A 17,490-nucleotide genomic window follows, 5' to 3' on the forward strand; every position below is an offset into this window, starting at 1 on the left:
CACGTAACATGAATCATGACAGTATGAGTGAGGAATAACAGGAATTATTCAACTAAATGACAAATGAACCAAAACCAAATCGTATTTATACGGTAAATTGTCAAATGAAACAGTTGGTTTGAAATGACTGACAGAAATCACTGCCTAGATCCAACAACATTTATAAATTTACCAAGTCCTCATCTTACTTAGAGAGCTTTTCCCCCATAACTCATATGGAGTTAACGTCAATAAGTAACTCTTCCAAGTCGTCCACTTGTCTTTTAGACCCAATCACACCTAGATTACTCAAAGAAGTTCTACCTTTAATCAGCTCATCCATATTAAATCAACTCAACCAATCTTTACATTTTGGCTATGTACCACAGACCTTTAAGGTGGCTGTGGTCAAACCTTTATTGAAAAAACCTACTTTGGACCCTGAAGAACTAGCCAACTATAGGCCCATTTCAAATTTTTATTTATTTCCAGTTTGGTCATGTTAATGTCAAATCCTCCATATGCACAAGGATTAGATATGGAGTACTTTTCAGTCTATACATTATGAGGAAGCATGTTATAAATTGTTATGCAGATGATACTCAGCTGTATATGTCTTTGGAACCAAATGAAACAGATCAACTGGTCAAAATTTAAAGTTGTTTAAGACATCAAATCCTGGATGTCCCAAAACTTCCTTCAACTAAATTCAGATAAAACCGAAATTCTTATCGTTGGGCCTAAAAATCACAGCGAGACACTTCAGTCAGATAGCCACCCTGGATATATTACATAACATTAGCTTCAGATTCTACTGTGAGGAACCTTGGTGATCATCAGGATCTCTCTTTTACATCATACATTAAACAAATCTCCTATCTTAAAAATATATAGCTAAAATCAGAAGCATCCACGATGCAGAGTTACTGATCAATGAATTTGTTACCTCTAGGCTGGATTAATGTAACTCTTTACTCATAGGATCTCCTAACAGCTCCTTAAAATGCTGCAGCCTGAGTTCTGATGGGACTTAGAAAGAGAGCACATTACATTAGTTTCTCTGCACTGGCTGCCTGTAAAATGTAGAATAGAATTGAAAACTCTCTTACTCACCTACAAAACACTAAGTGATAAAGCTCCCTTTTATCTACCCCATACAGTAGTTCCTTATGCTCCCAGCATAACACTTTGTTCTTAGTGCACTGGGCTACTTGTGGTTCCTAGAGTCTTTAAATGTAGAATGGGAGAAGGAGCCTTTAGCTACCAAGCTCCTCTCCTTTGGAATCAGTTCTCTCGTCCAACCACCCTCCCTGTTTCCAGTCTTTGGTCCAACAATCCTGCTTGTGCTTTGTTGTTGCTTGTTGTTGTTGCTGTGCTTCTCTCTCTCTCTCTCTTTCCCCCCTTACCCCAACCTTTCAAGGCAGATGGGCGACCCACATCCAGCCTGGTTCTGCTGGAGGTTTCTTCCTTGTTAGAGAGGGAGTTTTTCCTCTCCACCGTTGTTGTCAAATTGTAATTAAAGGCCAGCTATATGTGGGATCTGTTGGGTTTAGTTATGTAAGGTCTAAAACCTTACCTTGTAAAGTGCCTTGAGATAACCTTGTTGTGATTTGGCGCCATATAAATAAAATTTAATTAAATAAAATTGAAAATTAAGTTTGGCAGTGAACCTTACAGTGACAGTATGAGAGTTTAGGTTCAGAAAGGTCTTTAAAAACATCATGATACCTGGCAGGTTCCTTTATTTGTCTGTCCAGCACAAATCATCTGGTCAGTCATTTTCACATCTTTTACTAGACTGTAATCACTGCGGCACTGGTTGGGCCCAACAATAGGAATCTGAACCTCCTGAAGGATGTTATAGGCAACCAGTGGTTCTGTGGGAGAGAAACAACATCCTCAGTCTTGAACATTCAGTAGTTATTAATCATTACCTGTAGCTTTTCAGCCACCTAATGGCAGCATACAGTACTCACGATCACTCCCCAGTCGCCCCCAGCCTGTGGCCCAGCAGGGGGTGGAGCTGTAGAACTGGCTGGAGCTACTGGCCAGGCAGATAGGACGGATGTAGTCATTGAAGGTGATAGGGCTGCTGAGCTTCATGAGGGCAATGTCATTGTTGAACAAGGAGTTGTTGTAATTAGAATTAACTATGGTTTGAGACACGCTGCGAGTGACTTGGTTTGGATTTGGGCCACTCTGAGTCAATATTCCAAAGTAGAGAGTCCAAACGCTCAGCGAGCTCCTGAATTTAAAAGAAAAACTTATTAAACTAGTCAGTTGCAGCAGAAACAACCTTTTTTAGTTGAATCATCTTGATGTCTCACGTTATGATGCAGTGGGCTGCTGTGAGGACCCACTGGTCACTGATCAGGGTCCCTCCACATATGTGAGCTCCATTGTAGCGGATGCTGACCTGCCATGGCCATGAACCAGCTGAGGCATTCACACCTCCCACTATCCTGGTGTTCAGAGGTGCCACTCCACAGTCTGACAGAGCAAAACAACTGGTCAATAAAACGCTGCATGTAGTCACTGTATGCTGAAGCTGTGTGAGGTTTAACGGTGTCAGACTTACCCTGAGTCCTGGTCACTGTAAAGGAAAGAGATGGAAAAGTTCATTCCTGCATATTTGAATATTTTGGTGAGAATCTTAATCTAAGAACATTAACAAAAGCCATTTACCTACAGGACCTTAGTGACTCATAACTTATACTCATAGTTCAATAACTTGGCCTTGACAAAGTCCTCAGCTGCTCAGTTTGTGGCAGCTGTATGGAGTCAAATTAGGGTCACATTAGATTTGTGCGTGCTTAAACAGATCTGTGCGTGTTAATGCTGTTTTAATTTTATATTTGTTTTATCTCTCTGATTTGTCTTTTTTTTATTATCACTATGAACATTAACAATTCAGCCCCATTGCCTGTCAAAACGGGACAATGATGTCAGAGTCTTTTGAACTCAGAAAACAAATGTATTGTTTGGAAACTGGTACATTTCCATAAATTATTCCATAATTTAAAGTCAGAGCTCACCAGAAATAAGCGTAGCCATTAGGATGATCCACACAGTTGCAGGTGCCATGCTGTTTTTCTACTGTTCCTACACTGACCCTAGATAGCCCTGCACTGTCTCCTGAATTAGCTTGTGTGTTTGTCTCTTTAACCACTGGCAACGGTACCACTCCCTGCCCAGACCAGTCTATCCTAATGTCTTAGATGTCATTAAACCCATTGTTGCTCTGTGAAATACTAATCATTAAAACTATCACTACTAGGAAAAATTATGTTGTGCATCATTGCAGAATGCTTTGCCGCTGATCAATTTACAATCAGGTGACACGATGAGTTTTTGTCAACCTTCTGCATACAGTACAGTACAAAGCTGTAACCCTAATGAAAATAAAGCATGAGTGAGGGAATGAGTTTTTTTATGTTTTCTCTATACTTCACAAGGCTAAAGAACTTGTTTTTTTGAAGCCATGAAGAAAATTCTAATTTAAACTGGAAATCTTTTATTTAAACAATTATTGCACATATACAGGTACTGTATAGGGCAAGTTATTGTCTACACACAACACAGCGGGAGCTGTAGCTCCTCCCTGCGGGTTCTCTCATTGTTGTCCCTCATGAGGCCAATCACTGTCTGCAATCTTGAGAATGGCGTTGGAACTATGTGAGGCCTAGGCTGAAGAGGGAATAGTGGAAAGACTATGCACACAGTTCCGTGACTCACCGGTGATGAGGGTGATGCTGGTGGAGCAGATGTTGTCTGACCTGACGTGCTGAGTTAAGTATTCAAGGTGTGTTATATGCTGACCGGTATCCTTGCATGTGTGTTGCAGGGTTGTACTGTACGTCCTCTACACCCCCAAACTAATGGGGGTCCAGTGTGGGTGGGAGGCTGCCCTCCAGGTGGGCCAGAACCAGTTGCTCAAAGCCCTTTACAATAAACAGAGCAATGGGCAACGGGGCATCATTTAGATGTTGTGAGCTATTTTCCTAAGAACGATCACTCTCTGTCTGGCCTCAGCACTCAGTGTGACTACGCCCTCGGTTTGTTCATGGCAACACTTTGCCAATGTAAAGTAGCCCCCAGAGCTTGGCTGGGGGCCCATCTGAATTTTAAGTGACCAGTTTGCCCACTTGTGTGTCCCTTCACTTCACCCTGCTGTTCCATACCAGGGGCCTCCTTTGACTCCTCTGAGGCCCAGGGATAGTATTTATTTCCCTTCTGACAGGGCAAACCCGCCCACTGTCGTCTCATAACTCTATATAAGACATCAAAGGGCCTGATGATAAGGCAGTGGACTCAAGACAAGCCATGCAGTGTAAAGTCCTCCTCTATGCTGTCCTCTTGACTCTGGTAAAAGGTGGTGAGTACTGTAGCGTTACACAACCACAGACACGTGCAAACACTTTACCTTTACCTTTGGTGGTTGAAGTCTGCATCTGAGTCGTGGTTGAAGTCGTAGCTAAAGTCTGCATCTGATTAGTTGTTGTTGTTGCTGCTGTGACTGTGTTAGTGCTTGAACACACGTAGCTGTCATCCTGGTTGGAGCCACTAGAGCTGAATGTCACAAAGCCAACATTGGCCCCAGACAATTGATTTGCGATCCAGGACTGGAACTGACACACTCGGGCATAGACCTCAGGAAAACCAGCCAGAGCACAGGGGACTCCAAAGCTGGTGATGCCAGCCTGGACCCACACTGAGCCTTGTTTGCATTGCAGCGGTCCACCAGAGTCTCCCTGAAGAGGAGACAAAGCAGAAGACTTAACTGAAGTTATATAAACTGAAGTATAGTATAGACTGAACTAGTCTAGAACACATTGACAATGAATGAATAAAAACAGGAATATGAGAACAAATTATTTAGCTAAATGACAAATGAACCAAAACCAATTTGTGTTTATACTTTATAATGTCAAATGAAACAGTTGGTTTGTCAGTGCACCTTATAGTGACAATATCTATAACATCATGATACCTGGCAGGTTCCTTTATTTGGCTGTCCAGCACAAATCATCTGGTCAGTCATGTTAACATTTTTTATTAGACTGTAATCGCTGCGGCACTGGTTGGGACCAACAATAGGAATCTGTACCCCTTGAAGGATGTTATAAGCAACCAGTGGTTCTGTGAGAGAGAGGAGAAAACACCATGTTGCCCTGAACATTGACTAGTTATTAATCATTACCTGTAGCTTTTCAGCCACCTGATGGCAGCATACAGTACTCACGATCACTCCCCAGTCGCCCCCAGCCTGTGGCCCAGCAGGGGGTGGAGCTGTGGAACTGACTGGAGCTACTGGCCAGGCAGATAGGACGGATGTAGCCATTGAAGGTGATAGGGCTGCTGAGCTTCATGAGGGCGATGTCATTGTTGAACAAGGGGTTGTTATAATTAGAATTAACTATGGTTTGAGACACGGTGCGAGTGACTTGGTTTGGATTTGGGCCACTCTGAGTCACTATTCCAAAGTAGAGAGTCCAATCGCTCAGCGTGCTCCTGGATTTAAAAAAAAAACTATTAAACTAGTCAGTGGCAGCAGAAACAACTGTTTTCAGTTGATTCATTGTGATGTCTCACGTTATGATGCAGTGGGCTGCTGTGAGGACCCACTGGTCACTGATCAGGGTCCCTCCACATATGTGAGCTCCATTGTAGTGGATGCTGACCTGCCATGGCCATGAACCAACTGAGGCATTCACACCTCCCACTATCCTGGTGTTCAGAGGTGCCACTCCACAGTCTGACAGAGCAAAACACCTGGTCAATAAAGTGCTGCATGTAGTTAAGCTGAAGCTGTGTGAGTCCTAACGGTGTCAGACTTACCCTGAGTCCTGGTCACTGTAAAGGAAAGAGATGGAAATATGGATAATTTTATTATCACTGTGACAGTAACAGAAAAAAAATGTACTCAAACAAAATATGATTCAGCATAATTATTTTTTATAATGTTTATGTGTTATTTACTATTAATTCATAAATAATGCTACTATGTTATGGTTTGTTTTATAACATTACAAACCCCATCTCTATGTATTAGGATTGTCAGGGTGGGGGGGGGGGTATAGACCCACAAGCAAAACATATCTCTACAACCACAAGGGCTATTTGAATGCATTTGGTGTTATAATGTAGGGGACCCTTGTGAGATGAGGTGTGAAAATTAGTGTATGTGTTAAAGTTAATTACTTGAAAAACATCACAAATTTTCTTTAAAAATCCACCTGCGCATGGAAAAACTGTGCGGTGCTTTTATTTTGAAAGAATATTGAGGAAGCCTGTGACGGTAATTGCTAAACAGTACTGTACAGGTATATTAGTCTAATAACTAGTCACAACAAACCAATTGAAAGCAGAAATATTGCTGTTTTTAGCTAAAGAGCAGGATTGTGGCTTTGATTTTGAAAGGATTTTGAGGGGCTGTACTGTATGTGCCTGATTGCTAAACTGTAAATAGTCTCATTAACCAGTCACAATTACCCATTCAATAGCAAAAATAGTGTTATTAAAGCTAAAAAAAATTGGATTGGTGCTTTTAATTTGAAAGGATTCAGATGAAGTGTCTGATTATCATTAAATAAACAAACAGTGTAATGAACTCGTCAGTATTATTCATAGAGCTACTACAGTACATTGAGCATCAAGAGTGTGACCTCTCAGACTGGTGCTAATCCACCGTTCTGTTTTTTCTGGTTTGTCCTTGGTCTTCTGATGTTAGTTTGACTGCTGCCTGTTTGAACTAATGATCCATAACACACGTTCTATCAACAGCTGATTCCCCACTTCACCCAAGATGAATCGGCAGCAGTAATATTGAATTAGTTGCTGCCAGCCACTCGGAACTAATACACAAGTTAGCGTTAGCAACATAAGATAACGTTACTCCTAACAGTCTAAAACAGCAAAAACAGCAGCTCGTAACCTGAACAGTGGATTATATTACTTGGTCGTCATTCAACCATTCTGTCCCGGCTGTTTTTCCAGTTTCTTTCAGGCATCCTGAAGCTACTGTGTAGCTCCTCTGTCCACATGAATCAAAACTCTCGCAAACGTTTCTAAGGATCTCGCAAAACTTTCCCGAAATTCCAAAATAGTTTTTTTTCTCCATGTCCTTTTGCGGGCGACACATATTTGTCTATTAAACATGGGTAAAGAAACCACTCCCTGCCCATCCTTTCTAAAGAAAATGTAGCATGTTACTCAACATAACTGACCTGTGAATGTCACTTCTTTTACTTTCATTCTTTATGTTTTAATGCTGCATTCAAACAATAGTTTTAGTATGACAATTAACATAACCTCCACAAAAAATACTGTGAACAAACAACAGGCTTTAAATAAGATTGCATTAAATTCTGCCTTTTAAGTTATGTTTTATTTACTATTATCTTATATATAATACTACAGTATTATTGTTTATTGGTCTGTTTTTTTAAATGTTCATTTATATTATATCTATTTTATTTTACTAATGCGCAACAAAATTAAAGCTGCTCTACCTCGTCTTTAATTTTATTATCACTGTGACAGTAACAGAAAAAACATGTACTCAAACATAATATGATTCAGCATAATTGCCTGAACTTGAGTGCAGTTCAAATGAAAAAAAGATTAGAAATTGGTAATATTCCATCAATGACTCCATAATTTATAGTCAGAGCTTACCGATAATGAGCGTAGCCATTAGGATGATCCATACAGTTGCAGGTGCCATGCTGTTCTGTTGATTCTAGATAACTTTACACTGTCTCGTGATTTAGCTTCATGTTTCCCTTTTTAAACACTGGTAAAGAAACCACTCCCTGTCCAGATCAGTTTATGTTTATACCTAAATATCACACCATCCTGCAGCAACAACTCGTTTACTACTATTACTAATAATAAAAATGATATTCTGCATCATTACAGGACTGAAGCTGACTTTGATGAATTGTCTTTTTGTTTTTTACATGGTGTGTGTGTTTTCTCCAGCCTTTTTTGCCTATTTATCTATATTTATTGTTTAATAACATTAACATGTCATCCAGTGCATTTTTACACAAATGGTTTCACATAGTTTTGTTTGTAATTTACAAAACTCTACATTTGTGCATATATATTCCAGATATTCAGACTATATTGTGCTTGAACACACAAAGAGTAGACCTTTCTAATTAATCGACTAATACAAAGAAAAGAAAACTGAACTGCCACAGTCAGAAACTCAGGTGGCAGCAAATGTAAGCGCAGTCACATCGACTGCTGTGGCAGAAGCTGTGGCGTTCTGTTTGACACACACAAAGCTGTTGCTGATCCAATACTGAAACTCAGACATTCAAGGATAGACATGAGGGAATCTCAGCGGTCCACCAGAGTTTCCCTGATACAAGAGAAACAACCAAAAGAGTTACAGACAGTCATTTTATTTCAGGTAATAAGAAAGAAAGAGTTTATTATTCTAACCTGTCAGGCTCCTGTATCTTTATGCCTTAACATCCCTTCATCCTGCAACAACTAATCATTTACTACTATTATTACTCATGAAAATGATCTTCTGCATCATTACAGAACTGAAGCTTTGCCTTTGATGAAATTACAACCAGGTGACAGAAAGCGTCTTTTTTGTTTTTTAAATGGTGTGTGTGTGGCTTTGTTCCAGCCTTTGTTATATTGATCTATAAAATAATATTAACATGTCTGTTAGGGAAATCGTTAGTTCCCTTTGTAAATCTTAAATAAAGCAGACACAATCAGTTGACACCTTCTTCAGGATTTTACTTGCAAGGAGTGAGCAGTTTACAGCAAACACAACTTCCTCTCACTGAAGAGAAGAGAAGGATTCAGCTCATAATATGTATTGCACTCTGGGAGGTGCATAGTCACACAGAACGTGGGAAATATTTCCTGCACAAAGCAAGCATTGGGCTCATCAGATAAGGATGCTACACACCGTTACTCCCTATTTCTTGCAGAGCAGAAGAGAGGAAAATGTAAAGCTATAGCACAGCTAACAAGGCTTCAGCAAAATATGTTTCAATGATTAAATACAGTATTTTTCCAACATTTCCCTCCTGTTTAACATTGAAACATTCATTAAACAATCATGCATACATCAGAACAGCACAACGTCTTTTGATTTTTAGTGCAGTCGTTATAAAACGTGGAATAAATGTTACAACATCGTAGGCAGGGTCAAAAGCACAGAAGCAAAGTATTTACAGCTTAGCGTCCATTTCTGTTGAAATTGTGGAGGTTCTCTTCACAGTTATCAAGCTTTAAAGGTGTATAGTGTGTTTGTCGAGACTGCATAACTGCACACACCCTGAAAAGGCCTTGATTCACCAGCCTGATGATCATGGCCCTCAAACAAGGAATTACGCATAACACAATCAGCATCAGAACCAGGATAATTACGAGAACCAGTCCAAAGATCTTCAGGATGTCATTCCTTGTGCCAGACATAAACAAATCAGACCAGGTTTTGTCCTTCATTACGTCAGCCGCCTGCACATTGGATGTGTGCTGCAGGTCACGGAGTGCCTGTTGGGTCATTCAGTAATTTATGGTTTCAACTCTTAGCATGATTTTTCCTACCCCCAACCTTGGAAATAGGGATAGTGCCACTTTCTGGCCTGTAGTCCAGAGCTTCTTGTCCATGGGAACGTCTGATCCCCAGATCCGATCACTTTCCTTCAGGTCGATCTTATGCTGTCACTTGGAAGTCGTCTGCTGTGGTGTTATCACGTAGGAGCCATCTGAAACAGGAGCACAACATCCTACCCAATTGGGTGGAAGACGCACATAGATTGTGTGCCCACAAACATAATTGACATCAGACTGTGGGAGAGTCCCCATAAATCAGGACCGTCATAATAAGAGACACACTGAACCAGTAAAGTTAAGAGTGCTCTGTCTTCATTTAACAATACCACAAATTAGTGTGATACTGGTCAGGAGGTCTCTCCTCACCTTCATTGAGGTTTGGGAGTGGCTTAGCATCAATCAACAGTACAAGGGCAGTTAGTACAACTCCTGTGGCTGGACAGTGTCCCCTCATAGTATCTCCTTATGAGAATGTCCCCCTAAGTGAGAGAAGGTACCGCTGGTTTCTTCACTGCCGTTGAGACGACCAGTGCTCTAAATGCTGCTGACCCCCTTTGTAGGCAGACTTTTCCCCTCCCTCAGTTGGGTTTTTTCTCACTGACAACACTACTCGGTTGCCTGTACCTGTTGTCTTTTGCAGTGTGTGTTGTGTATCCACCGGGAGATGCCTTCGACTTTGCAGGCTGTAGGCGTTATCAGTGTCACTCTGTGTGGGCCTCCCATCGAGGTGAGGTCCAGTTCTTGCGCTTTATGACTCTGATGAACACCCACCACCAACCTGCAGCGGTCCCTCCTGTGGGCAAGGCACGTCTTGAGAAGCATTTTCAGAAAAACATTTCTCGTGATGTTTTAACACCTTTGACATATGGAAGGCATTGGAAGGGTTGTTTAATTGGTTTGTCAAATATTTTTGACAAAATTTTTTAGAATAAATTGTAAATGCATAAGCAGTATAGTATTTGTTTTTTATCCGTACCACCCCCCCGTTGAGACATGACAAGGCCCATGGCTCAATATTGCTGCTCCTTTATAGAGGGGTGTTGGTAGGACAGGTTCCCTTCGTCAAACATAGTAATAACTTTTCTGCAGTTTCTCCTTTGAGTCCATTTATTTTTTTCACTTTTGAGAGTGCAGTGCATCAAATGGCTATTTTTGCTGGTAGTTGTACTGCTTTTAACAAAGTTTTCATTAAATCACCTGCATTATAGTCTTTCCCGTTGATATCATCATGCCTGTATTTTCCCATTGACTGGTAAATATATGAATAGTTCATTGTGCGTATCTGCTATCAGTATAGATGGTAACTATCTGACCTGAGTTTGTATGCCTCAGTGAGTGCAATTATTTCTGCTGCTTGTTCACTGAAGTGTGGGGGGAAGCGGTTCTGTTTTCAAGGTCTCACTATCAGTCAGAACTGCACAGTTTTTCTAGTTTCAGACTTTGTGCTTGGTCCATCCACGAAGACAAATACAGAACCAGGTATTGGGTTGTCCTGTAAATCTGGTCTAGGTTCTTTACTTTTGAACACAATATTTGGATCAATTTTTGTCCACTTGCTGATATGATCTGTTCTTTCTTCAACAGCTGCAGTTTGTTTTTACTGACCTTGTGACTGTTCTCTGCCAGCAGCTAACGAGGCTTCAGCAAAATATGTTTCAATGATTAAATGCAGTATTTTTCCAACAATGTCATCTAGTGCATTTTTCCTCTTCAAGATGTTCACAAATGTAAATTTTTTGTGCAGTTTTGTTTGTGTTTTACAAAACTCTACATATGTTGATACATATTTCACGTATTCTGCTTCATATCTTAGTGTTAAACATGTTTTCTGATGTTTATGAAAGCCAATAAAACTGTAAGCTATTGTATAATTTAACAAGGACATCTGAAACATGTCATGCTACTTGACAGAAGCTTCACCCAACTGGTTTGAGACTTGCAAAATACTAAGAACTTAGAGGAAACTACAGGAAATTAAGCAGAGGAAAAAATTACACATCAAACAGCAGAAACTGCAGACGCTGTGTTTTCATAGTTGTTGTGTGCAGACAATACAACAATGACGCATGAAACAGCAAAACTGTGGCCATGATTTAGTATTTGGAAAGAATAGGTAGAAAAACTAAATAAAACATAATTAGCATTTACCCACTTAATTAGATAATCATGCTGCATGTTCTTAATGCAGTAGAAATCTCAATATATTTACTTAATTACTTTTGTGCGATAAAGACACAAATTGCTAAAATTAAAGTAAATGACAGCTCTGGTACAGTGGCTGAGCTTGTTGTCGAGGTCTGATTTTGAAATGCTCTTGTGCTTGAACACACGTAGCTGTCGTCCGGGTTGGTGCCACTAGAGGTGAATGTGACAAAGCCAACATTGGCCCCAGACACTCCATTTGTGATCCAGGACTGGAACGCAGACACTCGGGCATAGACCTCAGGAAAACCAGCCAGAGCACAGGGGACTCCAAAGCTGGTGATGCCAGCCTGGACCCACACTGAGCCTTGTTTGCACTGCAGAGGTCCACCGGAGTCTCCCTGAAGAGGAGACAAAGCAGAAGGCTTAACTGGTGACATGTATAGTATGTGACATCCTCACTTCAATGCCTAACAACCAAGTCCAGAATTAGATTTAAAATTTTAGTGCTAACATTTAGAGAGCTACACGGACAGGCTCCTCATTATATTAGAGACTATTTTATCCTATATCATTGCACCGTGTGAAGCACTTCATGATTTTATTTGTGAAAAGTGCTGTATAAATTAAGTTTACTTACTTATATATAGTATGTGTGTGTATATATATATATATACATAGTTATATATATATATATATATATATATATATATATATATATATATATATATATATATATATATATATATATATATATATATATATATATATATATATATATATATATATATAGTTATACTATATAGTATAAATTATATAGGTATAGATTTACCTCTTCTCAAGAAAAAATGACAAAAGTGTGATTCTTAATTGATAAATTGTTCATCTTCAAAGTGTCAGTGAGCTTCACAGAGTTTGAGAGTTTATCTTTGGAACGCTCCTTAAAAACATCACAATACCTGGCAGATTCCTTTGTTCTGCTGTCCAGCACAAATCATATTTTTATTGATAAGTGACTCTAGTATTTTGGAGTAATCACAGCTGCACTTTTTGGGACCAACGATAGGAATCTGAACCTCCTGAAGGATGTTATAAGCAACCAGTGGTTCTATTGGAGAGAGAAAAAAAACACCATGTTGCCTTGAACAATCATTAATGATTAATCGATACCTGTAGCCACTCAGTCACCTCATGACTACATACAGTACTCACGGTCCCTCCCCAGTCGCCCCCAGCCTGTGGCCCAGCAGGGGGTGGAGCTGTAGAACTGACTGGAGTTACCGGCCAGGCAGATAGGACGGATGTAGTTATTGAAGGTGATAGAGCTGCTGAGCTGCATGAGGGCGATGTCGTTGTTGAACAAGGTGTTGTTATAATTAGAATTAACTATGGTTTGAGACACGGTGCGAGTGACTTGGTTTGGATTTGGGCCACTCTGAGTCACTATTCCAAAGTAGAGAGTCCAAACGCTCAGCGAGCTCCTGAATTTAAAAGAAAAACCTATTTAACTGATCAGTGTCAGCAGAAACAAATGTTTTCAGTTGACTTATCATGTCTCACGTTATGATGCAGTGGGCTGCTGTGAGGACCCACTGGTCACTGATCAGGGTCCCTCCACATATGTGAGCTCCATTGTAGTGGATGCTGACCTGCCATGGCCATGAACCAGCTGAGGCATTCACACCTCCCACTATCCTGGTGTTCAGAGGTGCCACTCCACAGTCTGACAGAGCAAAAGTGGTCAAAAAATACTCTATATAGTGAGTGGATGGAAAGCATTAAATGTGCGTGCACTTACTCTGAGTCTCTGACTCTGTGGGAAACAGAGGTAAACACGTTAATGGTGTAGTATTTGTTTAAATTAAAAATTTAGTATATAAAACATTTTACCAGTCACTCACCAGTGAAGACTGCGCACAGAAAGAGTATCCACATAACCAAGGCTGCCATAATGAGCTTCGTGACAGCTTTTCCTTGGTGCAGAGCGTCTTTGGTGATTTTGTCTCTGAGTCATTTCTTATATACTCTGTTAAAGAATGTGCTGAGAAACACATGCATATAACATTCCCCAATTAAACCTGTTTTTCTTCAAGCTTCACATAAACAGTTAAGGAAGTGACATTAGATACAAAGGTACCACGGAGAGGTCATCAATTAATTGTCAATCAAATGTTCAGGTCACATGTTGGACTGTCCTTGGACATGTGGACGTGTTGTGTGTCAAGGTCACACATTTATTGTAAGCTGCAGAACATAAACAGTAACCAGCCTGTGGAGTAATAAGTCGAACGTTTATTTAACTTGTGAGTCAAGTTGCTGCTTTTTCACACCTGTTCTAGTTTTTTGGCGTTTTTTGCATCTGAAATGTTTTTTCAGACCTGGTTGGTTCTCATATTCCCAAGTCAAATAATAAACCTTTTCCTTTTCTGTACTGGATTTGAGCCCAGTGCTACATAATCTGAAACAAATAACAACTTCCAGAACCCAGGATTGGGCCGGTTATTTGCTTGGGTGCACTCCATGGCTGTCCAGGTGATTTTCAGGAAACTGGGAGTTATCAGAGTCATTCAGTTTTGTGCTTGGTGTATCGCAACACAAAGTCTAGGCCTTAGCAAGAAAGTTAGTATCGACTAAGCAGTTAGAAAATGGACATTGGGTTCCAAACCTAATCAGCCTAACTCAAGGAGTGGTAACTTACTAAGGTGCTTGAATGGGGGGAACAGTCTCACTGGAACATGTATGATGTTAATTTATTTGGACTTAATGGATTAATGGTGGACTTAATGGTATTGTTTGGTAAATGCCAGGTTTAAGATGGGCTCAGTTGAAGAATTTGTTCAGCCTCTCAGAGGATTTGTTAAACCTCTACAAAAAGAGCATTTGGCAAGTTGCCAGACATTATCAGGTAGCATTTCCTGATACAGTGCACAAGGAGGTATTGTTAAAAAATACTGAAAAAGTCCTTGAGAGATAAGAAAATATTGCCTGTGTTAGTGGAAAGTGCTCCTGGCATTTGGAGGTGTGTCCAATTTCAGTGGCAGAGCATCCTTTTGAACGTCTGATCATGTCAGCGCTTTGCCTTGTTCCAAATCTGGTAATGCCTTTTTGCTCACGGTGATGTCGGTCTACTCGCTATCCAGCAGCTTACCCTCTTTGAAACATAACCACAAAAGCTGTGGTGCTCTTACCCAGTTTCTTTCTATTTTTGGTGTTCCACAATCAAAATTATCAGGGTTTTAATTTTACATCTAGAATGTTTGCAGAAGTTTCAAAGCAGCTAAATGTGCTCAGAGCCAAGGTGCTCTGGAGAGGTTTTACCAAACATTAAAATCTGCGTGCTCGAGATTGGGAAGATGGGTTACCCTGGTTAATGTTTGCGGACAGAAAGGTGATTCAGGAAAGTTTGGGTTTCAGCCCAAATGATCAACCTTTGCAAGGTTACTGGAAAGCTGTGAAACCACAATCCAGCCTAATAGATTATGTAGATGTTCTCTGTTTCAAGCTAGGTTCGATGGGCCATAAAATATGAACCCCAGAGTGGCAGAGTTGGACTATCCATTTGAAACTCCTGATAGGAAAACAACTGTACAGTTGTCACTTGAACTTGTTAAAACCTTACTTTGCTCATGAGAATGTTGCAGATGTAGGTACTGTGGCCCCCTTGAGGGATACTGATCTTCCTGTTGAGGTGTTAAACTGTGAGGAGGCGGGGGTGTGTACGCCTGATGATGGTATGTTAAAAAGGTGTCTTCAAAATTCTGAGTCTCTTGCTAAGATAAAGGTTTTGTTACAACAATTCGTTCAATATGAACTAATCTTTTATATGACTCAGAAAGAACGAGTCATCTCAATGAACGATTCGTTCATTTTCATGCAGTACCTTCTTTCGCCACATGGCAGCAGCTGCTTAGGCTCAGTCAAAAGAACAGGAAACAGAAATGACTCGTTCACAACTCACTTAACTGAGTGTCCTTCCTCAGGGATTCGTTCTTTTGTCACGTGACATTCAGGCCTCTCAGCAAGCATTACAGTTTATTCCTGATTAGTTCCTACGGATCCTTACGGAATGTTCGTTCTTTTGTTACATGACAGCTGTGGCTCAGCTACGCGGCTGTGTGGACTGATAAACAAGGAAATGAGCGATGTCTGAATTCTGATGTTTATTTATTTGTCACCTGACAGATGACATACAAATATTTTAGGGAACTTATTGTTACTTTTTTGTTTAAAATTCTCACTAATTGTCAAAATAAGTTTTACTTTCACTTGTTCTCTACCAGCCGTCACTTAAAAGGCTGCTCGGGCTGCACGGTTTAGTTCATCGTTCCTGTCATCGCTCACAGCTCAGACTCTGTGGCGAGCAGCATCACTCCAGTTCGTTCGTGATTCGTTCATCCAGTCCTTTACGGATCGTTCGTTCATTTGTCATGTGACCGCTACCAACTGTTTGTCGCGCTGTTAAACAACAATGCCAGGGAAGATGCAGGACATGAGTCACGTTAATGTGGCAACTATTTGCTTTTACTACTGCAATTCACATTGAATTGCTTGTGGCATTTTGTGATTATAATTTTTCTGTTAAAGGAAACCATTGTTGCTTTCAGTATATAGAGTGAATATACTGAGAACCATGGCCATTATTACAACGGCCACGGCGCCGCCTGCTGTTAATGAACGAATGACTCGAAATAATTTGTTTACTGTTCAAGAGTTAAAGATCCGAGTCAGTTAAAAGAATCGAACTTCCCATCTCTAACACTTGCCAGAATACAAATGTAACTTGATAAGCCTGATCGAGTTTACCTACCTTTTTAATGATACTCCACTACGTACAACCCTTATTGAGCATGGCACTGATGCTAGGCAACGTTTTTATCACATTTCCAGAGAGGCAAAAGCAGTTGAAAGCAGAGGTCCGATATATGTTGGAAATCCTTTAGTGGTTTACACTGATCATAAACCTTTCTTCACTCTGCAGAACCCAAATCAAAGGTTGATGCGCTGGTGTCTTAAATGATGATCAAAATATGTACATGTAGATCTTAAAGGAAGCTGCAGTAATTTAATCAGAGAACATAATTAGTGGGTTGCACATTAAACAGCAGAGCTGCCAACGTTGTCTCCAAAAACTAAGAGGAAGATCTTCAACAAGGGAAGACGAACACGATCCCTGGGCTCTGCCAGCCAGTCTGTGTTCCTCTCACCTCACCAAGCTTTCCACTAACACGCAGAGGGGTTTCTGGATTTCAGTTATGTATATTATTGTTTGATTGCCTTTGTTTAAATCCAGCCCATGTTAGTCACACTCTGCCTCGGGCATAAGACGTGCATTGGTGCCTTATGTGCTCAGCCATGTTGTGTTTAGCCATGTTCATGTTCAGCCATACTTGCTGTAGCTCAGCCATGTTCAACTATGCCTTTTTCTCCCATGCCTAGCCTTTTTGTTTAGCCGTGCTCCAGTGGACCCCTCTAGTACTCAATCCACCATCTTGTGTGACGGATCGTGACAAGATGCAAAAAGTAGAATAAACTGTGGCCATAATTTCTCACTAGGAGAAAATAGGAAAGTAAATGGGTTAAAAGCTATTCTTACGTTTTTTTACAGTAAATATAAAAAAAAGAAAAATAATCCCCAGGTGCATGTGAGACAGATCCTTCTAGCAACAACACGAGAGGTATGTTCACATTCTGTTAAAGTCACATTTCAATGCTATGCATCACAGTAGAAACTATTTTTGGTAAGAAAATCATGCTGCATGTTTTTCAAGTCCCCCT

General features: G+C 40.4%; 1 protein-coding gene across 1 annotated transcript in view; it reads right to left on the reverse strand.

The window, feature by feature from the left end:
• The window catches only part of LOC114845519 (transmembrane protease serine 9-like), a 30,012-nt gene that overhangs the window by 6,887 nt on the left and 5,635 nt on the right, over positions 1 to 17,490 (reverse strand). Inside the window, exons 7-22 of the mRNA XM_055504632.1 lie at positions 15,335 to 15,411; positions 13,617 to 13,625; positions 13,514 to 13,528; positions 13,276 to 13,438; positions 12,928 to 13,196; positions 12,675 to 12,823; positions 11,789 to 12,116; positions 5,818 to 5,832; positions 5,572 to 5,734; positions 5,222 to 5,490; positions 4,970 to 5,118; positions 4,403 to 4,730; positions 2,558 to 2,572; positions 2,307 to 2,469; positions 1,956 to 2,224; positions 1,708 to 1,856 (exon numbers count right to left, since the gene is read on the reverse strand). Coding sequence (XP_055360607.1) covers positions 1,708 to 1,856; positions 1,956 to 2,224; positions 2,307 to 2,469; positions 2,558 to 2,572; positions 4,403 to 4,730; positions 4,970 to 5,118; positions 5,222 to 5,490; positions 5,572 to 5,734; positions 5,818 to 5,832; positions 11,789 to 12,116; positions 12,675 to 12,823; positions 12,928 to 13,196; positions 13,276 to 13,438; positions 13,514 to 13,528; positions 13,617 to 13,625; positions 15,335 to 15,411 — 2,530 coding nt within the window. The remainder of the gene's footprint in view (positions 1 to 1,707; positions 1,857 to 1,955; positions 2,225 to 2,306; positions 2,470 to 2,557; positions 2,573 to 4,402; positions 4,731 to 4,969; positions 5,119 to 5,221; positions 5,491 to 5,571; positions 5,735 to 5,817; positions 5,833 to 11,788; positions 12,117 to 12,674; positions 12,824 to 12,927; positions 13,197 to 13,275; positions 13,439 to 13,513; positions 13,529 to 13,616; positions 13,626 to 15,334; positions 15,412 to 17,490) is intronic.

The sequence above is a fragment of the Betta splendens genome, chromosome 19 (assembly GCF_900634795.4).
Source record: "Betta splendens chromosome 19, fBetSpl5.4, whole genome shotgun sequence".
NCBI lineage: Eukaryota > Metazoa > Chordata > Actinopteri > Anabantiformes > Osphronemidae > Betta > Betta splendens.